Source organism: Pristiophorus japonicus, chromosome 3 (assembly GCF_044704955.1).
Source record: "Pristiophorus japonicus isolate sPriJap1 chromosome 3, sPriJap1.hap1, whole genome shotgun sequence".
Lineage (NCBI taxonomy): Eukaryota > Metazoa > Chordata > Chondrichthyes > Pristiophoridae > Pristiophorus > Pristiophorus japonicus.
Window position 1 is genome coordinate 141,036,223 of NC_091979.1, and position 25,701 is coordinate 141,061,923.

Here is a 25,701-nt window from a genome sequence, read left to right on the forward strand (position 1 = left end):
GTGCAGCTGCTTCATTTAGTGACCGCCAAGAACATCATCTGGAAAAACAGTCGGTACAGGCTTGCAGAATCGTTAACTGGTGACTACTTAAAGGGATGAGAAAGCACTTCCTTCGGAGGTCACAGTCAGTGCAACATTTACACACAGCACGGTGGTGAGCCTCCTGAGTTTACAGTGGCAGATAGACATACCAGTTGAGATTGAGTGAAAGTAATTTGTAAAAGTTTAATGGTGGCATTACTAGTTCACATTTTACATGCTCCAGCAAGGCGTCGTGAAGAGAGAAGGGCTGTTGGCCATGTCGGCGGCCAAAGGAGGAGAGCCCCTAGATATCGGGGCAGGAGGTCTTGCCACCACGGCTTTACCGGTGGCAATGCTGAGACCTGGACCTGCCTCAGGAGCAGTATGTCAGAAGGCTGCACTTCCGAAAGGAGGGTGTTGGAGATATGGCACCTTCCGCAGGCACACCTGCCTCACATCGGCACCAGGGCTACACTACCCATTGCAGTGAAGCTCATGGTGGCACTAACCTTTTATGCCCCCGATTCCTTCCAGGCTGCATCAGGGGACATATGCAGTGTCTCAATTCGCAGCACATCGCTGCATCCATGACATCACACAGGCTCTCTACACCATTGAATGGACTTCATTACCTTCCCGATGAGCAGGGAGAAACGGCATGAGTGTGCATGTGGGTTTGACAGGATAACTGCCTTTCCTAGGGTGCAAGGACCAATTGACTGCACACACGTGGCCTTGCGAGCAGCATTCTAGAATGCAGAGGTATTCAGAAACTGATGCCATTCCCTAAATATGCAACTGGTGTGCGACCACACGCAGCGCATCCTCACACTCGTTGCTCATTATCCTGGAAGCGCACATGATATGTTTATCCTGTGGGAGAGCACTGTGCCACAACTATTTCAGCCAACACTGGAAGGCCGAGGTTGGCTGCTCTGGGACAAAGGATATGACCTGTCCACCTGGCTAATGACCACCCCCGCAAGCCTACCACAGAGCTGGAGGAACGCTACATTGAGAACCATACCGCCACCTGCAACATCATAGAGCAGGCAATAGGGATGCTGAAGCAGCAATTCTGATGCCTGTTTGGAGGCAGTTTTCAACACTCCCCTCAACATTGATTGTGGTGTGCTGCACAACTTGGCCATCATGAGGGCCCAGACCTTGCCAGTGGGGATCACAGACCCGCCTCAGGAGGAGGTGGAGGAAGAGGACCAGGAGGCTGGCGATGCCCCGAATGAACACCAACACGACGAGGACTAGCAGCATCCACGGAGGAGGCAGCCTGCCAATGTTGGTGGCGGCAGGGCTATTCGGCGGCGGCTCATAAGGGAACGCTTCGCTTAAATGAAGTGAGCTGAAGGATGCAGCTAATAATGAACGTATTGTAGCATGATAATGTCACCTCTCCGTTACAAGCCAACAATCATACACCAGAGGCTGAAGGAAACCAAATGAAGCACCCAGCCCTTCAAATAATATAATAGATGAATAATATTTACAACTTTTCTACATAGGACCCATGGCTACACCTTTCATCAGTGGGTCTTACGTGGGCATTTCCAACTCTCTGCCTCACCCCCCTCCCTTACCTACTGCTCCTCAGTGCCTGCAGCAAGGCCACTTAAGGGCTGCTATGCGTCTGAGGCAGACAGGACAGATGGCCTAGCATGATGCCTGGACCAGCTCTGAGCCTGGAAGACCCGACTGCTGACCACAACGCTTGAGAATGGGCAGCAGCAGTGTGAGATCGCTGTGGTGCAGACCGCGGCAGGTGCAAAGCCGGGATGAGAGGAGGACATTACGTTCCATCTCGACCAACTGCCTGCCACTCCCCCGGGGCAGAGCCTCAACATACGGAACGCAGATTGCTGGCCTACTTTGGCACCGTTGGCTCCCCGTTGGACTGATGGGGCCCCAGATATGATGGCAGCAGTCAGTGCTTGCATGGCATCAATTTGACTCTGCATCAGAGCAGACAGCTCATTGATGTCAGCATGCACTGACGACATGGCAGAATGCAGGTGTTGCATGGTCTCGGCCTGCCGTTCATTGGCTACTGCCACGTCAGCCATGGCCCGCACCATCATGTCTTAGACCCCATGGTCACTTCTGGCCTCCGTCATCTATTGTAGTCCACCAAGAATGGGCTCGATGGGCCCCCGAAACACACATGCCAAGGTTGAGGCGGCCTCCGCCATATTCTGCACAACTGCATCCCCGAGCTTTCCCTCGTGCTGGGCGTTGCTGCAGGCCACTGGGGCCAGGAGCCTCGGGTTCAGCCAACCCTGGGAAGACGGCCTCTTCCTCCGAGGTGCTCTCCCCACTCGATGTGGACGTCTCGTCCTGTCCCGGCACACTGCTCTCCACCTCCTCCCCCGTCGTCTGAAGACGTAGGTTGATGGGCAGGCTGGTGCTCTTCTGGCTCATCTGTAAGCACAAAGCAACAGAAGTGTGGTTATCAGCTGGGGAGGGGGCAGGAAGGCAAGAAGGAAGGGGCATTATTATTTTGGTTGCAACATCTTGCAAGGCATGTGGCCTCAAGGGGACTCGCACACAACGCTCAGCTCATTCACATACAGTCACTGTCGAGCGGGGGCTCTGCCTCCCTGCTCTCCACCGCCACGACTGCAGCGCCCATGAGGCCGTACACGCGCTCCTCCACGTTGGTCAGATCCTGGAGGTAGGACTGGCCCTTTTCCTGAGTTTGACCTGCAATGACAAAAGCAAAAAGTTATTGGTGGCTGTATAGATGCTGGTGCGCCACATGTGTCTGCAGTAGGATACACGCAAGTAAGATCGCGAAGTGTGCATATCTGCATTTCATCCTGCATGGCATCACTGGATGTGTGAACGGTGGGTCTGGCACAAGAAACTACCAGTATGTATGAGGCTCAGGACTGGGACCGCAGAGTTCAAAGGTGCTGGCAGATGGGCTCCGGCTGAGTAATGAACTAGAAGATGAGAAACGCTTGGGTGGGCAGGGCATGTCTCTCGAAGCGATGGAGAGGTCTCCGGTTGGCTTCAGCAAGGAGGAGCATGGCCTGGCACTGCAAAGTCTTTACGTTGTGTGAGAGTGGGGTTCACATGAAGGCATTGGAAGGTGAATGGAAAGGGTACTCACCCTGACTAAAGTAAGGCCGTTGAATCTATTGCGACATTGGGCCGCTATTGTGGGCACCACACTCCGGGCTGTAACTTGCTCGGCCACCTACCTCCAGAGCCTTGTCAAATCCCGAGGTGCTGGCATTTGTCCCCCTCCAGGCTGGAGGGCACTCCCAACGACTCTCCATTGCCTCCGGCAAGGCATCAAGGGCGGTGGGCCTGACACTGATCGATAGCTGGCATCATCCTTGCTCCTCCATTTTTTACACTCTGAAGACACGGTGGAGCTGGAACTGCGTATGTGCAAACTTTATTTGCCGCGCCTTTGAGACTCTGCTCCCAGGGTCTGACGTTGAGTTCCAAGCATGCACAATGGGTCCGCCAGATTTACCGACCAAACTTTCGTTATCGCCCGCCCCCCCCCCCCACCCCCGCAGCTGTAGTGTGCAATGGCTGATTTAGTGCCCGTGTCAGCTCTTCGGTTGAATCTGACTAATTTCTCGGCGGAAGGGGCAAACTTTTTCAAGGCGCTAAAATCACCGCTCCAGCTGGGTTTCCACCCCAACTGAGGCGCGGCCAAATTTCTCTCCGAGACTTTTGTTTTTGTACCTGATTTGCTGACCCAAATGAATTATCTAGCCCACTTACTAATTAGTTCATTGCATGCTGTTTGTTGATTACTGGGGATGGATGGTGATGTACATTGTTAAAAATCTCATGTGTATCACATAGCTTCACTTTTATGATGGCATACCAATGCTGATATCAAATTGCACTGCTGATTTGCAGAGTTTCTTGAAACCTCAAAGTAAAATGCTTGAAATAACATTTTAAACTGAATTACCTGCACAAAGTTTCAAATAATTTATCAGACCAGTTACAAAGTTTGTGGTCTTTCTGTGCTTTGTTCTTTACTTACTGTGCTCTCCATCTGGCAATTAATTTCCAGGAAAGAGGGTATGCTGGAGCTGTGATTTTGTGGGAACATACCACCACCTCCAGGCCACAAATTGCAGTTTCTCCGAGGATGGTTCCCTACTTGCTGTCAGTTTTGAACAGATCGTTACTTTATGGGATCCAGACACTTGGGATCTGAAATGCACCTTCTGCCACCCACCTGGCAAAATACGGTGAGTCCTCCAGAGTTTCTTCACAAAGTAGCTGTATGATTACTTTTACTGATAAAATTATTGCCTGCTGTTGCACGTACATGTGTCCTTCGGCCCTAATTTTGGAAGTAATATTTCGCTCTTTCTAGATAAATGTCAAATTTCTCATTGTTGGAATGTATTCTATTACCCACTTTCCAGCCACTTGGTGACTCTCTGCAAAACCTCAATTTACCCTGACAACATCAGCTAGTGGCAGGATCACTACAGATGTTACTGAATTATGTGCTTTAATTTTGGTGAAAAGAAAATGAAGTCGCAAAGTGAAGAGAATCTTTGGTTCAGATAGCCACAGAGAATAAAAACAATGATTTGCACTGAAATGTATACTGGACCTGTAGGCCCCTCAATTAATTTTTGATCCTTGAGAGAGTGCATATAGAAAGGCACAGTTTAGCAATTGTATAAATGGATTCTTTTGTACGTTCATATTTCATATTTCACATCAAGTAGTTGAGTTAGGTATAAATGCTTCTGTTTTAGAAAGCTTCATTGACCCATGATGAATGTAATTTCCAAGCATTTATGACGCACATCACTTGCTTCACAAACAGTCCATTTGAAAATTGTGTTTTTTCCCCCTGACAGCCTGATGATGATGTCAAATGATAGATCATTTGATGTGACATAACTGATAAATGTAAATATTATTTTGTAGAATTCAACGTTTCACTTTAATCTTTCAGAGACCTTGCTTTTGGAAGACTGAGTTGTTCCAAGTACCTCCTTGGTGCAACTGATAATGGGTTTCTCTGCTGTTGGAATCTTTTATGTTGTACCTGTGAGTATAAAATCTTTTCTTCAACAGAATACTATGTGATTTTGTGATCACCTGTTTTACAATCATTAAGCAGTTCTTGAGTTTCTAGTGAAATGGTGTTTTTTTTGCAGTGGAATGGAGCACACAGCTGAATGTAATGGTATTGCAAGTTGACCCCCTCTCTGAAAATGTTGCTGCTTTTACTGGACTCTCTAAGAATACAGACTGTAAGTACAATAGTTACATTCAACAGCAATATATTCTGCACTTTTTCATTTTAGGTAAATGCAATCAATTACATTTTCTTTAGTTAATGAACAGATTGTAAGTTCAAGACACATGATGACAATACCGTTTTCAGTTGATTACTTTTTAATATGTTCCAATAATTCTATATCCATTTCATTTACAGCTAATGTCACTATGATTTTGAATACAATCTCTAAAATAGAATAATTCCAGAGCAGTCCTTTGAGAACTTTGTGAAATAAATGTATGGTACCTCAATATTTTCTTTTTAATTTTTATTTTATCGTCATTTTATTTATTACTTTCCTTCATGAGCAATCACATAAAAGCTTTTGGCAGACAGGCTGTCGACAACTCTGTAATTTGTGATACCACATCTGGGAGAATGGACTAGCGATGAGGCCACGACAAACCTATTTCTTTACCTCCCCACCTAGAGGCTTGGCAGAAACTGAGGAAATCAGTCACTCTCGTCAGTAATAGAGTTGGGTTGTCAGCCACCATTGACACTTGAACCATGGCCACTGAGTTCTGTGGTGAGGTAACATGAGAGTAAAATCAGGATACATAAATTACCAGTTTCTAACTTTGCATTGCTTTCTACTGATCTTCTGCATGGTCCATTGTTGCTCTGTTGCATTGTTTTGACTGTTGAATTTTAAGAAGATTTTCTGGAAAGCCACAGCAAAATGTGTTTTCTACAAAATCTGCATTTCAGTTCTGTGTGAATGATGCACTTTTTTCCAGTTTGTGTAGAGGAGCATTTGTGCTACCAAAATCAAACTTTAAAATCTAATCAAATAAACACTACTATATTAACTGTTAGGATGACTACAACAGTGGTTCTCAAACTTTTTTGGTTGAAAGACCCTTTTTCAAATTGACTAGTAATCGCAGAACCGCCCCCCTCCCATCTAAATTATAATGCTATATATTTTAGTAATTCCAACTTTCCCACTCTTGTAAATTCACTCATAAAATTACAAAATCATAATATACATATACAATATCTGCATTGATGATTTAGTTTAATATAATTCAGTTGTACAGTAATTGTAAAGAGCCCTATCTTGACCAGGGTTTTCCACTCAAATGGCACATGCATAAAAAGACATATAAACACTTTCCCAAATGTTGGGCTTTCGTCCAATGACTGTAACCATACAGCACAGGCCTCGCCTTTGCCAGCTCTGCTTTACAAACAACATAAAAATAAACATTTTGCAAACAAGGACATGATTTGTTAAGTGCAGCTGTTTTATTGATGATGTACCACCAAGGGGATGGTTTGGGGTTAGGAAATTAGTTTTTAATATATAATAGATACATACAAAATGAAATGACCAGGTTCCAGTCTATATTACTACAAAGCTCAGGGTGCAGAACGGGGTTGTATCCCACAAATGCTAAAATGTCCTAACTTGCCCATTTCTCCTTGAAATTCCTCCAGCTTCTGGATCTGGTTTTCCAAGAACAACATCGCAATCACAAATGTCACAAAGACTTATCATCTTGCCCTGTTCCCCTCCCTCCAGGGTCTCCCTCCACGCGCTGTGTCCAACTGCCAATGCTACCTCGTGCAGAGACCAACTTGCTCTCTTTCTACACTTCCACCAAAACCTGTGCGAGCTCAGACCATGACTCTGATTAACCCTCGATGGACAGCATCCCTTGGTTGATGTGCATCTCGTCCTCCGTTTCTCAGATTCTAATTGGTCTATTATCACCAATTTTCTTTTATGGTGGATCATCTGAAACTTCTCACGGACCCAAGTTTCAGAAGCACTGGTCTACAATATACCATTATAAATTTTATGTAAGACTAGAATTGGTAGGTGCAGCTTAGAATAATGCTGCACAAATTCTCTCAAAAATTACTTTATGCAATTTCTTCAGTGTCTTGTTATCTCCAATATTATAAAGTAGGCTTGTGAAATTGATTCTAAATGTATCTTAATTGAGACTAGAGTACTTCTTTGTAAAATTGCAATTATTCATTACATTGATCTGAAATTAAAAGTGCTTTCATATAAAAGTGCATTTAACAGCCTAAGATTACTTGAAGTTTTAAGCACAGTGCAGCATATTAAATGTATTGGGGTAGAAATTCTACTTCTACGCTCCCTATTTTCCTCTGGTTTTCCAACCATTCATTTTAATGGAAAGAAAATTGTGGGCTGCCAAGCACAGAGGTGGAATTTATCTGCTACTTTTTTTAATTGTCCACTTTTCATATTCCATACTTTTTCCTTGTCTTTTCAGAATTTTTCTTAGTCCTTCCGATGTTTTTCATTAATGTCTGGATTTTAATTTTTTGCTCTAGTGTTTGTTTTTAAGCCTAATGAGCCACGGCCCTTGTACATGCAGAAGAATGTGTGTTATGATCAAGTCCGGTGGGCTCTCTTTGTTCCCAGAGAATTGCCTGAGGACTGCAATTCTGACAGCAAGCAGTGGCTAGCCAGATCTCAACTCTACTTCCTCACACAATCACAGGTAAAGCAAATTTAAAGCAAGAAAGACCTACATTTATATAGTGCCTTTCATGACCACCGGAAGTCACTATTGTAATGTGGGAAGCGCAGCAGCCAATGTGCACACATTACAATAGTGACTACACAAACAAATGATCTGTTTCAATGATGTTTATTGAGGGATAAATATTGGCAAGACACTGGGGATAACTCCCCTGCTCCTCTTCAAAATAGTGTCATGGAATCTTTTACGTCCAGCTGAGGGGGCAGAAGGAGTCTCAGTTTAATGTCTCATCCGAAAGACAGCACCTCCGATAGTGCAGCACTCCTTCAACACTGCACTGGAGTGTCAGCTTAGATTTATGTGCTCAAGTTCCTGGATTGGGACTTGAACCCACAACCTTCTGACTCGGGCGAGTGTGCTAGCCACTGGCTGACACTCGTGGAATTACACTAGTAGTAAATAGTGGAATTACAAACTAGTGAAGTAACCAGATGTAGTAACTTATCAAGTATTTACTAATGGTGTTAAGCATTTTTTTCCCTTGCAGAACTTGATGACATTCAGTACAAAATCAGTGGAAGAAAAGTTGATGTCATCCAGCAAGCAGGTATGTGGCCAGAGGAAGTAATGTTTTCTTTTGTATTAATCATACATTTATATCAGTTGCAAATTTGAGGTTGTGTGATTTAAGATCTTGTTAACTGGTGTTTGACTAGAAAGATAATAGCATCTTGTGACGAGTGTTTTGCAAGCTTTTCCCCTTCCAAACACACATGTAATTTGCTAATTTATAAAATTGATATTACTTTACCTATATAAAAATTGTATTTAAAAGATCAACTGAAATAATTCTGAATTGTATAAGTCAAGAAATTTAATAATGTACAGTTGTTTGACCTGTACTAAGTTTTGTTTGTTATTGCTATCTCCATTAGAATGATAGAAATGTGGTTCATGTTTTGTTAGGATATATTTTGTTTCTGGTAAGAGTATGGTTTCTGGAAAATTATTGTTCAGCAGCAACTTTATAACAGTTCAATTTGCTTCTAGCTGGTGATGGAAGAAAACATTCCCATGACTCCATTCCACATGTTGCTGGGAAAACATGGACAACGACAAAAAGATTTTGGGTCAGAAGCAGAACAAACTGCACTGCCTGAAGGGTCTGCTACAATTAGCGAGGTGAGCACCTACATGATGGGCAATTGAGAATGCAGAGTCCTAACTGTACTTTACAGATTTGGCAAGAAACTTTCTTAAAAACATTATTTATTTTTCTCTAGATGCTTCATACACCAGCTCATGTTCTGCCAAATGCTTCATTTCTCTGTTTGATGTTTGTGAACTCATTGCTGATACCCAAGATGGGCAAAAGGTAAGATAAGTGGATTGGTGGATTTGGAATATGCAACTTCATCTAAATACAATTAAGAACTTACCAAGGCAGGGGTATCTCCTTTGAGGTTATATCTGCCCTCTTTTTCTATTTTTGCAGAATTATAAATTAATAGAGCTCATCAGATAGCTCTCAAGTCAGTTTGCACATTTTAGAGTTAGATTTGTCTTCAGACTTTGAATACGCGTTAAACTGATAATGCTTCACTCCACACAGTACTAGTAAGCCAAAATGAGCCCTGCACTTGCCAGCTGTTGGGCAGCCTGAAAACGCGTGAGGGGCAGGGAAAGGAACTGGAGTCATGTGAGCAGAAGCAATTAAATGAGAAGGAACTGAGGAAAATAAAGCAAACCAGAACTAAAATAAGACAGGTCAAGTTTGGTTGCTGAGTGACAATCCTTGTTTTTAAAAAAAAATTAAATTAATATCAAGTGTAACGAAAGCTTTTTTAAACCAAAGACAATTTCAGCAATCTTCCTCCTAAAATCTTAGATGCATGGTCACGTTTACCCACTTACAATATCAATTGTGCTTGTTTATTCACTATTGTTTATAGGTTGATTATAAAAAAAAGAGCTGTAGACTGAAACTAATTGCAAACTTGTCAAAGTTGCCAATGACATAAGATAGGGAGAACAGAAGAGATAATGGAGGTAGGAAAATATTTGTAAAAGGATTCAGATTGGTTATCCATTTGACAGATAAATTAAATTTAACACTAATAAATGTGAAGTATTACATAGGTCAAAAAATTCTGATACATTTTCATTTGTTGCATAATTTTCAAGAGAATTAGAAAGAGATCTGACAGCACTTTTGTTGTCCCTGCAATATGGTGAAGCAATTAAAGAAGCTAATAAAATCTTCGGATATAGACCTAGAATGGTAGACTATATGGCCGAAATCTTACCAGCCCTGCAAGTGTGGGTTTGTCAAAATGGCCGAGATTGACAGCGGGACGGGATCCTGCTCTGAACCCACCTCCTTTTTTAATTTTCAAAGTGTCGGATCTGGCTGCGGTTCACAGACCTAACACTAAGTGGCAGGCCAACCAATTTAGACAATTAAAAGGTAGTTGAGCAGGATTTTACCATATACTTACCATTTTAACTAGGTTTTTAAACGAGTTTCCCAGAGCGCGGATATCACATCGGGTCAGCATTGAATGAATCACTAACCTGACAGCTGCAAATTGTCTATGAAAGCTCCCTTTTCATAGCTCTTCACTTACCAAGGTTAGAAGCAGTTGCTTACTGCATTTAGAAGATAGATTGATCTTTATGCAGCTAGCAAGTTTGGAGCAAGCTCTCAATCCAGTGTCACCTTATTGGAGCAACCTCTCACCATTGACGGATCGCTTCTGTCATCTCAAACTCACATGCCCAATACCTGCATCATCAAGCACACTAGCAGCACCAACATCCACACCAAACTTCTCCGCAATCAACTGATGCGGCACAGAACACACGGCATTATCACCTGTGCACATTGCTGCCCGGAATGCCAGCGATGGTCTCACGATGTCCAGATTTGCTTCACTTAACACTGTACACACTGGCTGCCACATGATACGCCAGGTTGGCACCATCCTATATCAACACCATAAAGCATCCCTACAATGCCCAAGCCATTCCTTTCATACTCCACACCCTTGGGAGAGAGTGGAGAGCATTAATGTCTTACCATTCACTGGAACTCACTCAGGCACTTTCAAAAGTGCACACAAATCTGTCCAAGAAGGCAAAATGGTGAAAATAAAGATTTCAATGCTTGACAACACTTTATCAGAAACTTTACATGAGCATTCGCTAAAGCACCCAAGTGTCTACCTTTGTGTGTTGGTTTGAATGATTGGATAAGGATGAGTGTGAAGGGTGGCTAGTGAGTTGGGGAAGTGATAATGTAGATAGAGAGGGATGGGTGGAGGCGTAAGGTAAGTTGGTGAAAGTAAGGATGTGCAGGAGTAGGGTAGGGTAGACAGAGTGATGGGTGGCACAGCAGGAGTGACTTCGCAGTAATGTTTCGTGATCTACTGAGATCATTGAAAGGTTTGCACCACTGCAGCCAGGTCCTCCTGATGACATCCCTGCTTGTGCCCTCCTGGGGAGGTCTCTTCCATCCATTGGAAGGGAAGAGAACCTCCATGCGTGCTGTGAGAACCTCCATAAGCAAATGGAGGGAGTGTTGGGAGAGCATGGGTTCAACCGTGCACCTTTATGCAGTGTTTGCAGCACCTCAATGCTGTAGAACATTGACAGCACAACTGTCGAAATGACAAAAAAACAAGCCCCATCAACGGAAAATTGTACTTGCAGTGCGGGCTGGAGCGAGGGGCAGCTTCGCCACTTGCCACCTACCCCAACCGTCCCGATCTCGCCACAGTTGGCGAGATTGTAGCCTGTGTACGGAACATTTTTACAGTGCACTGGACTGTTAAAATTTTGGTCACCATGCCCAAATAAGATCTCTACTTCTCTCTGATCAACTTACAATGGGACATCAAATATCTTCGTTATGATAAATTACACTGAAATCAAAGCAACAGCATAACATTTCAAATAAAGCAGCAGTGTTTGGAGAGATTATTTGTTTACAGCTTATCATTTAATATTTAAGAACACATTTGTGATCTTGAATTGCTTCTTAATTGATGCGTTATTCTGATGCTGAGTATGTTAATAGCATTTATATAGCACCTTTTAATACAGAAAACATCTAAGTCCACAGACAAAAATGAACGCTAGGTTAAAGGTGATGTTAGATGGGGTAATCAAAAGCTTAATCAAAGAGATGGGTTTTAAGGAGGAGAGCAAATTGGAGAAGTAGATAATTTAAATGCTATCGACCGACTGTCCTTCCAGCCTAGGCTGTGCAGTCCAGCTACAGCTTGAGTTTTTGGAGATCTCAATTTTAACAACTGCAATAATTAATTTAATCGCCACCTTCAATGCCACTGATTGAACTCATGCCAGATGCTGACCTCACCTATGACCTATATGAATAAAGATTAGAGAATCTTAGGATTTTCTGTTTTGAAAGATAGCAATTCAGGAGGAACCATTGTGAGGATATAAATTTTAAATGGGATAAATAAGGTAAAGCCAAATTATTACTTCAAAGTACACCAAGAAAGTAGGATAAGGTGACATAAATGCACATTAGTGAAAAGTAAATTTAGAACAGATACTATGAAGAATTATTTACTCGGAGTGATAACGTTTGGAATAATCTGCCAAATGAGGTAACTGAGGCTAAAACATTGAGATTGTTCAAACTGTAGTTGGATGTTACAATGGAAGAATTAAGGTTCCAGAAATACCCTAGCACGTCAGTGGACCAAATGGGCATTTTTTTCATCCTTGATGTTACTTGTTTGCCATTTGGACAACTACCATTTTTTTTTGCGCAATGAAAGAATCATAGTTTACAAAATATATTAAAGGTGATTGCTCAGTTATACATTGAAACTGTTGTATCTGTTTAATATGTTTTGCTGGTACATTTGCCTCCAGTTGAAGAGCGTGCGTTCCATTTTTTCCACCCTAAATATTCAATTGTGGGGGGGAAGATCTGTTATTTATTCCTCTAGTTTGATATATGTTTTTGCAATCTTTAAAATTAGCTCAAAAGAACAAGAGGAGGTGGAAATGGAGTGTGAGAAAGAGGAAGATGAATCTGACATGGAGATGAATCCCATTGATGATGAGCAAGAGGCAAAGAAAGCATATTCATCAGAGGAATTATTACCTAAGCTAACCAAATCCGAGGAAAAAGAACTGAAAAAACTTCGTAAGATTGATTACAGCTGGCTATCTACAGTATGGACTGGAGAGATTGATTACAGCTGGTGATCTGCAGAATTGCAAGATAAAATGTTAAATATTTTTAGAAGAAACATTTAGTCATGGTTATCTATAAAGTTTTTTTTTAAATATGCTATTTGTCTTCCTTGTCATTGAACCGTTTGGGGACACTTAATCCTTTTGCACATTGTTCTGTAGTCGGTTAAGTTGAGATAATGTATATACGTGGAAGTAAATATAACCGAACCAATTATACATAATTAATTCGCCATAGGAATGGAAATATCATAGTCAAGTAGATAAACTTGTATAAAGGCTTAACCAATTGACACTTGGAAAAAGTTCCTCTGGCCAAGGAACATAGGAACGGGAGTAGACCATTTGGCTCCTCGAGCCTGTTCTGCCATTCAGTGAAATCATAGCTGATTTGTGACCTAGCTCCATATACCCATCTTTGCCCCATAATCCCTTAATACCTTTGGTTAACAAAAATCTATCTATCTATCTCACATTTAAAAAATAACAAGTGACCCAGCATCAACTGCCATTTGCGGCAGAGGATTCCAAACTTCTACCACCCTTTGCATGTAAAAGTGTTTCCTAACTTCACTCCTGGCTCTAATGTTTAGGCTATGTCCCCTAGTCCCCAACCAGTGGAAATAGTTTCTCTCCAGCTACCCTATCCGTTCCACTTCATATCTTGAAAACTTAGATCAAATCATCCCTTAACCATCTAAATTCCAGGTAATACAACCCTAGTTTGCATAATCGCTCTTCGTAATTTAATCTTGAATTCAAGGTATCATTCTGGTTAATCTATGCTGCACACCCTCCATAGCCAATATATCCTTCCTATGGTGTTGTCTAACTAGGGCTTTGTATAGCTGTAGCATAACTTCTACCCTCTTGTATTTTAGTCCTCTAGATGTAAAGGACAGCATTCCATTAACCTTTTTGATCATTTTCAGTACCTGTCCATGACATTTTTATAGTAAGTCTCTTTGGACCTCCACTGTTTCTAGCCTTTCACCATTTAGAAAGTGCTCCGATTTATCTGTTTTAGGTCTAAAGTGGATGGCCTTGCAATTGCCTATATTGAAGTCCATTCACTTAATCTATTAATATCTCTGTGTTCCAACCACATATCCACGCCATCGCTAAGACCGCCTATTTTCAACTCTAACGTCGCCCAACTTCGCCCCTGCCTCAGCTCCTCACTACATATACATTACCCTCATTGAACCTCCTGTTACCACCTCAAAAACTCAATCAAGTTAGTCAGACATGACCTTCCCTTAACAAATCCATGCTGATTGTCCTTGATTAATCCATGTCTTTCTAAATGAAGATTTATCCTGTCCCTCAATTTTTTCCTATAATTTTCCCACCACAGAGGTTAGACTGACTGGCTTGTAATTACTCGGTCTATCCATTTCTCCCTTTTTAAACAAAGGTACAATGTTAGCAATCCTCCAGTCCTCTGACACCACACCTGTAGCCAGAGAGGATTGGAAAATACTGGTCAGAGCCTCTACTATTTCCTCTTTTGCTTCTAACAGCCTGGGATACATTTCATACGGGCCTGGGGATTTATCTACTTTCAAAGCTGCTAAACCCCTTAATACTTCCTCTGTTACTATGTTTATTTCATCAAATATTTCACACTCCTCCCTGATTGCAATGTCTGCATCGCCCCTCTCTTTTGTGAAAACTGAAGCAAAGTATTAATTAAGAACCATACCCACGTCTTCCGCCTCCACACACACATTACCATTATGGTCTCTAATAGGCCCTAATCATGAGTTATCCTTTTGCCTTTAATGTATTTATAAAACACCTTTGAGTTTTCCTTGACTTTACTTGCCAAAATTTGTTCATGCTTTCTTACTTTTTAATTGCACCTGTACACTTTCTATACTCTAGAGTTTCTGTGGTATCCTACCCTGTATGTCCCTTGCCATCCAGGGGGCTCTAGATTTGTTAGTCCCACCCTTTTTCTTTACGTTTTATGTTGTCCCTGACTTCTTTTGTTGTCCATGTATTTTTTGGGCAAATAGAGCTCTTGCTCCTTGATATAAACTGGTTCTGTATCAGCAAGTCTGGTATAAATGGTTCTAGATGACTTGATTGCTTGAATACTGCAGAGGTTGGGTGCATTCTAGTAGACTGAAGCATGTACTCCTAAGCTGAGTTTATACATCATGTATTTTCTCAGTTGTTCCCTCGTAGAGATCTGGAGTGACACAATGATTTATAAAGTACAACATGACTTGCCAGATCTGCTTTGTTCAGTCTTTTCAAATTCCAGGGTCAATGCTAATGTAAAACGTTTTAAATACCACTGCATTCACACTATGTTCTTTAGATACTCGAAAGTATTTAGAACAGTCAGCTAACATTCAAAGTCTTGTTTATGATCCTGAATTAAGCCTCATAGCATATATTTATTGTAGTTAATGTACCATTTCATGTAAAATCATTGAATTTTTTAATACACTTTGTTTCATGATCTATTTTATGTCACCTTAATGAAGTGGACTTTTCAAAATAATTTTGTAAGGATAATACATGCTATCTGTGGTCTGGGTTACTGTTGCTCCACCAAGAAACAGAAAAATAAGATCACCGATCAATTAGAATTTGTAGCTAGAATTACTCTTTGTCCTCTCTAGCCCTATCTCTTAACTTGTCCTTTCTTTGCAGATTTCTTGAAAAATGTCAATGCCATTTAACTATATGCTCACCTCCCGCACTCCCAATTTCAAATCCTCCAAACCAGTTTTCAACCAGATCACAGCACCCTGATAACCCTCGTCAGTCACAGACATCCTGTGGCTGCCACTGCAGCTCAGTGAACTGATCCATCTTATCTTCCTCAACTTCCATACTGTCTTCAAAACAAGCATAGTCCATTCTCCTTCATGGAACACTGCTTTATTGTAGTCTCACTTCTACTTGTCCCAATGTAGTCACTGCATCTCAAACTTTCTCCTGTTTTGTCTCAGTCGCTTCTCGTATGCCTCGTCATCCATAAGCACTGGATTAGCTTCCAGATATGTAGCAATGACTTATAACTACTACTCCCCAACTACCATTCCTGTACAATCCAACTGCTTATTCGATATCATGTTTAAAAATTCAAAACTGCGTATAACTGAACATCAACTAGATTAACGCCATCATACTGTTCAGCTCTCGCTAGCTTTTACCACCGACACCATCAGTTTCCCTGCTTGCTCAGACTGGGCCAATAGATCCACAAACTCCACATTCTCTTCCACCTTTCACTCAGTTTTATACTGTCACCAAGACTGACATCTTTCATCCACAGAGCAATATCCTCCAATGCCCTATCTCGCTCTTTATGTTGAAACCCTCATTCGTGCCTTCAACAGCTTGAGGAACGATTTATCTAATGCTTCCCTCACTGGTTTCTCTTGCTCCACTCTTCACAAATTTCAACTAAACCAGAACTCTGCAGTTCATGCACCCTTGCCCAGCAAATCAACTTCAGGATCCACAATCTGGTCTTCAAATCCTTCTGCAACCTTGCTGTATCCTATTTGGAGCATCTTGAATCATTCATTTCAGCCCACACTGTTAGTCTGACTTCATAATACTACCAGTCTTCCCCTCGCTCTCCATGCACTCCTGGTCATGTACTTTGTGAAACTGTTTTAAGTACAGTCCAAAAACCTGGACAAACCTCAACTTTTTTTCATCAATTATCCAGTACACCAGTGATTTCTATTAATCCTTTCCTGACTTTTATTCCTAGATTAAGAACAGAAACCGCTCAGCAAGTTGTGGCAAGTTGCCCAATCAGGTTAATCTACGGGTTAAGTCATGGCAGGAGAGCTCGGACACATGTTATGCTCCTCCTGTACTATGTGGGAACTTGAGGACGCTTCCGGTGTCCCTGACGACTACGTGTGCGGGAAGTGCATCCACCTGCAGATCCTGACGGACCGCATTGCGGAACTGGAGCTGCGGGTGGAGTCATTCTGGAGCATCCACGATGCTGAGAATGATGTAAATAGCAGGTTTAGCGAGTTGGTCTTATCGCAGGTAAAGGGTCCACAGCCAGATAGGGAATGGAAGACCAACAGGAGGAGCAGTGCAAGGATCCCCTGCGGCCATCCGCCTGCAAAACAGATACACCGCTTTGAGTACTGTTGCAGGGGAGAGCAGCAGCAGCCAAGTTCATGGCACCGTGTCTGGCTCTGCTGCACAGGAGGGCAGGAAAAAGAGCAGGAGAGCAATAGTGATAGGGATTCAATTGTAAGGGGAATAGATAGGCATTTTTGCGGCCGTAACCGAGATTCCAGGATGGTATGTTACCTCCCTGGTGCAAGGGTCAAGGATGTCTCCGAGCGGGTGCAGGACATTCTGAAAAGGGGGGGTGAACAGCCAGTTGTCGTGGTACATATAAGTACCAACGATATAGGTAAACAATGGGATGAGGTCCTACAAGCCGAATTTAGGGAGATAGGAGTTAAATTAAAAAGTAGGACCTCAAAAGTAGTCATCTCAGGATTGCTACCCGTGCCACATGCTAATCAGAGTAAGAATCGCAGGATAGCTCAGATCAATACATAGCTTGAGCAGTGGTGCAGAAGGGAAGGATTCAAATTCCTGGGGCACTGGAACTGGTTCTGGAGGCGGTGGGACCAGTACAAACTAGACGGTCTGCACCTGGGCAGGACCGGAACCAATCTCCTAGGGGAGAGTGTTTGCTATTATAGTTGGGGAGGAGTTAAACTAATATGGCAGGGGGATGGGAACCTATGCAGGGAGACATAGAGAAATTAAATGGAGTCAGAATCAAAAGATAGAAAGGAGAATAGTAAAAGTGGAGGGCAGAGAAACCCAAGGCAAAAATCAAAAAGGGCCACATTACAGCAAAATTCTAAAGGGGCAATGTGTGTTAAAAAGACAAGCCTGAAGGCTCTGCCCCAATGCAAGGAGTAATCGGAATAAGGTGGAAGAATTAACTGCACAGATAGCAGTTAACGGATATGATGTGATTGGCATCACAGAGACATGGTTCCAGGGTGACCAAAACTGGGAACTCAACATCCAAAGGGTATTCAGCATCTAGGAGGAATAGACAGAAAGGAAAAGGAGGCAGTGTGGCATTGCTGGTTAAAGAGGAAATTAATGCAATTGTAAGGAAGGATATTGGCTTGGATGATGTGGAATCGGTATGGGTGGAGCTACAGAATTCCAAAGGGCAGAAAACGCTACTGGGAGTTGTGTACAGGCCACCAAATAGTAGGGAGGTTGGGGACAGCATCAAACAAGAAATAAGGGATGTGTGCAATAAAGCTACGGCAGTAATCATGGGCGACTTTAATCTACATATTGATTGGGCTAACCGAACTGGTAGCAATGCGGTGGAGGAGGATTTCCTGGAGTGTATTAGGGATGGTTTTCTAGACCAATATGTCGAGGAACCAACTAGGGAGCTGGCCATCCTAGACTGTGTGATGTGTAATGAGAAGGGACTAATTAGCAATCTTGTTGTGAGGGGCCCCTTGGAAGAGTGACCATAACATGGTAGAATTCTTTATTAAGATGGAGAGTGAAAGTTAATTCAGAAACTAGGGTCCTGAATTTAAGGAAAGGTAACTTTGACGGTATGAGGTGCCAATTGGATAGTTTAGACTGGCAAATGATATTTAAAGGGTTGACGATGGATAGGCAATGGCAAATCTTTAAAGATCACATGGATGAACTTCAACAATTGTACATCCCTATCTGGAGTAAAAATAAAACGGGAAAGGTGGCTCAACCGTGGCTAACGAGGGAAATTAAGGATAGTATTAAATCCAAGAGGCATATAAATTAGCCAGAAAAAGCAGCAAACCTGAGGACTGGGAGAAATTTAAAATTCAGTAGAGGAGGACAAAGGGTTTAATTAAGAGGGGGAAAATAGAGTACGAGAGGAAGCTTGCCGGGTCATTAAAAACTGACTGCAAAAGCTTCTATAGATATGTGAAGAGAAAAAGATTAGTGAAGACAAATGTAGGTCCCTTGCAGTTGGATTCGAGTGAATTTGTAATGGGGAACTAAGAAATGGCAGACCAATTGAACAAATACTTTGGTTCTGTCTTCACGGAGGAAGACACAAATAACCTTCAGGATGTACTAGGGGACTGAGGATCTATTGAGAAGGAGGAACTGAAGGATATCCTTAGGTGGGAAATTGTGTTAGGGAAATTGATGGGATGGAAGGCTGATAAATCCCTGGGACCTGATAGTCTACATCCCAGATTACTTAAGGAAGTGGCCCTAGAAATAGTGGATGCATTGGTGATCATTTTCCAACAGTCTATCGACTCTGGATTAGTTCCTATGGACTGGAGGGTAGCTAATGTAACATCACTTTTTTAAAAAGGAGGGAGGGAGAGAGAAAACGGGTAATTATAGACCGGTTAGCCTGACATCAGTCGTGGGAAAAATGTTAGAATCAATCATTAAGGATGAAATAGCAGCGCATTTTGAAAGCAGTGACAGGATTGGTCCAGGTCAGCATGGATTTATGAAAGGGAAATCATGCTTGACAAATCTCATGGAATTTTTTGAGGATGTAATTAGTAGAATGGACAAGGGAGAACCAGTGGATGTTGTGTATTTGGACTTTCAAAAGGCTTTTGACTAGGTCCCACACAAGAGATTGGTGTGCAAAATCAAAGCACATGGTATTGGGGGTAATGTACTGATGTGGATAGAGAATTGGTTGACAGACAGGAAGCAGAGAGTCGGGATAAACGGGTCCTTTTCAGAATGGCAGGCAGTGACTAGTGGGGTGCCGCAGGGCTTGGTGCTGGCACCCCAGCTCTTTACAATATACATCAATGACTTAGATGATGGAATTGAGTGTAATATCTCCAAGCTTGCAGATGATACTAAAGTGAGTGGTGGTGTGAGCGGTGAGGAGGACACTAAGAGGCTGCAGGGTGACTTGGACAGGTTAGGCGAGTGGGCAAATACATGGCAGATGAGGTATAATGTGGATAAATGCGAGGTTATCCACTTTGGGGGCAAAACCACGAAGGCAGAATATTATCTGAATGGCGGCAGATTAGGAAAAGATGAGGTGCAACGAGACCTGGGTGTCATGGTACATCGGTCATTGAAAGTTGGCATGCAGGTACAGTAGGTGGTGAAGGCAAATGGTATGTTGGCCTTCATAGCTAGGGGATTTGAGTATAGGAGCAGGGAAGTCTTACTGCAGTTGTACAGGGTCTTGGTGAGGCCCCACCTGGAATATTGTGTTCAGTTTTGGTCTCCTAATCTGAGGAAGGACCTTCTTGCTATTGAGGGAGTGCAGCAAAGGTTCACCAGACTGATTCCAGGGATGGCTGGACTGACCTATGAGGAGAGACTGGGTCAACTAGGCCTTTATACACTGGAGTTTATAAGGATGAGAGGGGATCTCATAGAAACATAAGATTCTGATGAGACTGGACAGGTTAGATGCAGAAAGAATGCTCCCAATGTTGGGGAAGTCCAGAACCAGGGGGGGGCAATGTTCGGATAAGGGGTCGGCTATTTAGGATTGAGATGAGGAGCAACTTCAGAGTTGTTAACCTGTGGAATTCCCTGCCGCAGAGAGTTGTTGATGCCAGTTCATTGGATATATTCAAGAGAGAGTTAGATATGGCCCTTACGGCTAAAGGGATCAAGGGGTATGGAGAGAAAGCAGGAAAGGGGTACTGAGGGAATGATCAGCCATGATCTCATTGAATGGTGGTGCAGGCACGAAGGGCCGAATGGCCTACTCCTGCACCTAGTTTCTATGTTTCTATATCTATGTTTCTATGAACGTCTGTGGAGAAAACTGACGAGAAGTTTGGGGTCTGAACCCTTCCTCCGAACTAGGAAATGGTTGGTACCCAAGATGTCTCGTCTGTTCTCTCTACAGATGTTGCTCACCATTTTCTGTTGCTTCTGATTTCCAGCTTTTAGTATTTTACCTTTCATTCCTAACCTTTTGGTTGCAGTTTAATTCAAAATAGCTTGCCAATCAAATATTTTCTCTGCTTGAGGAAGGATGACTGCCTCGGGTGGTGAGAGCTATACTTGGTAATTAATAACTTTTATTTATATAGTCCCTTTAACATAGTAAAATGTCCCAGGGCGTTTCACAAGTGTTTCAGCCAAACAGATAAATTTGACACCGTGCCACAGAAGAAAATAAGTCAGATGACCAAAGGCTTGTTTAAAGAGAGGTTTTAAGGAGCATCTTAAAGGAGGAAAGAGAGGTAGAGACCCGGAGATGTTTAGGGAGGGAGTTCCAGAGCTTAGGGCCCAAGCAGCTGAAGGCATGTCCACCAATGGTTGAGCAGTTATAATGAGGGATGTTCAAGAGACCAGAATTTGAGGAGTGCAGACATCTTGGGGGGGGTTGTGAGGCTGAAAAAGATTATAGATAGGGAGGGGCAAGTCCATGGAGTGATTTGTAAACTAGGATGAAAATTTTGAAATCGAGGCATTGTTTAACTGGGAGCCAATGTAGGTCAGAAAGCACAGGGGAGATGGGTGATCTTGACTTGGTGCGGGTTAGTACACAGCCTGCTGAGTTTTGGGTAACTTCAATTTACGTAGTGTGGAAAGCCGGCCAGGATTGAGTTGGAGTAGTCCAGTCTAGAGGTAACAGAGGCACGAATGAGGATTCCAACAGCAGAAGAGATTGAGGCAGGGGCGGAGGTGGAAAATGGCAGTTTTAATTATGCTGTGGATATGTGGCTGGAAACTCATTTCAGGAACAAATATGACACCTGGATTGTGAACAGTCTTGTTCACCCTCAGATTGATGCTAGGGAGAGGGATGGAGTCAGTGGTTAGGGAACACAGTTTGTGGCGGGGACCAAAGATAATGGCTTCGGTCTTCCCAATATTTAATTGGAGAAAATTTCTGCTCATCCAGTATTGGATGTCGAACAAACAATTGTGACAATTTAGATACCAAGCAGGGATCGACAGGAGAGGTGGAGCTGGGTGTCGTCAGCATACATGTGGAAACTGACTGTGTTTTTTGATATTGCCAAGGAGCAGCATATACATGAGAAATAAGGGGGGACCAAGGACAGATCCTTGGGAGGCAACTGACGCAAAGATGCGGGAGTGGGAAGAGAAACCATTGCTGGAGATTTTCTGCTACGATTAGATAAGAATGGAATCAGATGAGTGCCGTCCCACCTAGCTGGATATTGTTGGAGAGGTGTTAGAGGAGGATTGCTGCAGACAGGTCCAGAAGGACGAGGAGGGATAGTTTACATTTGTCACAGTCACAAAGGATGTCATTTGTGACTCAGAGCAGTTTTGGTACTGTGACAGGGGCGAAAGCCAGATTGAAGGGATTCAAACACTGAATTCATGGAAAGATGATCATGGATTTGGGAGGCAACAAGTTCCAAGTACTTTGGACAGGAAAGGGAGGTTGGAGATGGGGTCATAGCTAGCAAGCAAAGTGGGGTCATGGGTTGGTTTTTGAGGAGAGGGATGATGACAGCAGATTTGAAGGAGAGGGGAACAGTATGTTGCCTCCCTGGTGCAAGGGTCAAGGATGTCTTGGAGTGGCTAGAGGGGGAGGGTGAACAGCCAATTGTGGTGCATATAGGTACCAACGATATAGGTTAAAAAAATGGGATGAGGTCCTACAGGCTGAATTTAGGGAGCTAGGAGTTAAATTAAAAAGTAGGACCTCAAACGTAATAATCTCAGGATTGCTACCAGTGCCACATGCTAGTCAGAGTAGAAGTAGCAGGATAGTTAAGATAAATATGTGACTTGAGGAATGGTGCAAGAGAGAGGGATTCAAATTCCTGGGACATTGGAACTGGTTCTGGGGGAGGTGGGACCAGTACAAACCGGATGGTCTGCACCTGGGCAGGACGAGAACCAATGTCCCAGGGGGAGTATTTAAACTAATATTGCAGGGGGATGGGTATCTCTGCAGGGAGAGAGACAGAGGGAAGCAAAAGGTAGAAAGGAGATAAGTAAAAGTGAAGGGCAGACAAATCAAAGGCAAAAATCAAAAAGGGCCACATTACAACATAATTCTAAAAGGACAGTGTTTTTTTTTTAAAAAAAAGCCTGAAGGCTCTGTGTCTCAATGTGAGGAGCATTCATAATAAGGTGGATGAATTAACTGCAGACAGCTGTTAACGGATATGATGTAATTGGGATTACGGAGACATGGCGCCAGGGTGACCAAGGCTGGGAACTCAACATCCAGGAGTATTCAATATTCAGAAAGGAAAAAGAGGTGGGGTAGCGTTGCTGGTTAAAGAGAAGATTAACGCAATCATAAAGGACATTAGCTTGCATGATGTGGAATCTGTAAGGGTAGAGTTGCGGTACACCAAAGGGCAGAAAACGCTAGTGGGAGTTGTGTACAGACCACCAAACAGTTTTAGTGAGGTTGGGGTTGACATCAAACAGGAAATTAGTGATGCGTGCAATAATAGTACAGCAGTTATCAGCGGTGACTTTAATCCACATATAGATTGGGCTAAACAAACTGGTGGCAATTCGGTGGAGGAGGATTTCTTGGAGTGGAAAAGGGATGGTTTTCTAGACCAATATGTCGAGGAACCAACTAGAGAGCTGGCCATCCTCGACCGGGTCTTGTGTAATGAGAGAGGATTAATTAGCAATCGTGTGCGAGGCTCCTTGGGGAAGAGTGACCATAATATGGTAGAATTCTTCATTTAAGATGGACAGTGACAGTTAATTCAAAGACTAGGGTCCTGAACTTAAAGAAAGGTAATTTTGATGGTATGAGACGTGAATTGGCTAGGATAGACTGGCAAATGATACTTAAAGGGTTGACGGTGGATAGGCAATGGCAGACATTTAAAGATCACACGGATGAACTTCAACAATTGTACATCCCTGTCTGGTGTAAAAATAAAATGGGGAAGGTGGCTCAACTGTGGCTAACAAGGGAAATTAGGAATAGTGTTAAATCCAAGGAAGAAGCATATAAATTGGTCAGAAAAAGCAGCAAACCTGGGAGAAATTTAGAATTCAGCAGAGGAGGACAAAGGGTTTAATTAGGAGGGGGAAAATAGAGTGAGAGTAAGCTTGCAGGGAACACAAAAACTGACTGCAAAAGCTTCTATAGATATGCGAAGAGAAAAAGATTAATGAAGACAAATGTAGGTCCCTTGCAGTCAGAATCAGGTGAATTTATAATGGGGAACAAAGAAATGGCAGACCAATTGAACAAGTACTTTGGTTCTGTCTTCATTAAGGAAGATACAAGTAACCTTCCAGAAATACTAGGGGATCGAGGGTCTAGCGAGAAGGAGGAACTGAAGGAAATCCTAATTCGTCAGGAAATTGTGTTAGGGAAATTGATGAGATTAAAGGCCGATAAATCCCCAGGGCCTGATGGTCTGCATCCTAGAGTACTTAAGGAAGTGGCCCTAGAAATAGTGGATGCATTGGTGGTCATTTTCCAACATTCTATAGACTCTGGATCAGTTCCTATGGATTGGAGGGTAGCTAATGTAACCCCACTTTTTTTTTTAAAAAAGGAGGGAGAGAGAAAACAGGGAATTATAGACTGGTTAGCCTCACATCGATAGTGGGGAAAATGTTGGAATCAATTATTAAAGATGTAATAGCAGAGCATTTGGAAACCAGTGATGGGATTGGTCCAAGTCAGCATGGATTTATGAAAGGGAAATCATGCTTGACAAATCTTCTAGAATTTTTTGAGGATGTAACTAGTTGAGTGGACAAGGGAGAACCAGTGGATGTGATGTATTTGGACTTTCAAAGGGGTTTTGACAAGATCCCACACAAGGAATTAGTGTGCAAAATTAAAGCACATTGTATTGGGGGTAATGTATTGACGTCGATTCAGAATTGGTTGGCAGACAGGAAGCAAAGAGTGGGAATAAACGGGTCCTTTTCAGAATGGCAGGCTGTGACTAGTGAGGTACCGCAAGGTTTAGTGCTGGGACCCCAGCTATTTACAATATACAGGAATTGAATGTAATATCTAAGTTTGCAGATGACACTAAGCTGGGTGGCAGTTTGAGCTGTGAGGAGGATGCTAAGAGGCTGCAGGGTGTCTTGGGCAGGTTAGGTGAGTGGGCAAATGCATGGCAGATGCAGTATAATGTAGATAAATGTAAGGTTATCCACTTTGGTGGCAAAAACAGGAAGGCAGATTATTATCTGAATGGTGACAGATTAGGAAAAGGGAAGGTGCAACAAGACCTGGGTGTCATGGTACATCAGTCATTGAAAGTTGACATGCAGGTACAGCAGGCGGTGAAGAAGGCAAATGGCATGTTGGTCTTCATAGCGACAGGATTTGAGTATCGGAGCAGGGAGGCCTTGGTGAGGCCACACCTTGAATATTGGGTACAGTTTTGGTCTCCTAATCTGAGTAAGGACATTCTTGCTATTGAGGGAGTGCAGCGAAGATTCACCAGATTGACTCCTGGGATGGTAGGACTGACATATGAAAAAAGACTGGATCGACGAGGCTTGTATTCACTGGAATTTAAAAGAATGAGAGCGAATCTCATAGAAACATAAAATTCTGACGGGATTGGACAGGTTAGATGCAGGAAGAATGTTCCTGATGTTGGGGAAGTGCAGAACCAGGGGTCACAGTCTAAGGATAAGGGGTAAGCCATTTAGGATCGAGATGAGGAGAAGCTTTTTCACTCAGTTGTGAACCTGTGGAAT

The 25,701-nt window shown here is 42.8% G+C and overlaps 1 protein-coding gene across 1 annotated transcript in view; it reads left to right on the plus strand.

The window, feature by feature from the left end:
- Positions 1 to 13,112, plus strand: part of wdr75 (WD repeat domain 75) — an 83,982-nt gene extending 70,870 nt beyond the window's left edge. The window contains exons 14-21 of the mRNA XM_070875844.1: positions 4,079 to 4,259; positions 4,985 to 5,079; positions 5,190 to 5,285; positions 7,631 to 7,800; positions 8,330 to 8,389; positions 8,833 to 8,964; positions 9,066 to 9,157; positions 12,801 to 13,112. Coding sequence (XP_070731945.1) covers positions 4,079 to 4,259; positions 4,985 to 5,079; positions 5,190 to 5,285; positions 7,631 to 7,800; positions 8,330 to 8,389; positions 8,833 to 8,964; positions 9,066 to 9,157; positions 12,801 to 13,029 — 1,055 coding nt within the window. The 3' untranslated portion in view covers positions 13,030 to 13,112. The remainder of the gene's footprint in view (positions 1 to 4,078; positions 4,260 to 4,984; positions 5,080 to 5,189; positions 5,286 to 7,630; positions 7,801 to 8,329; positions 8,390 to 8,832; positions 8,965 to 9,065; positions 9,158 to 12,800) is intronic.
- The last annotated feature ends 12,589 nt before the right edge of the window (positions 13,113 to 25,701 follow it).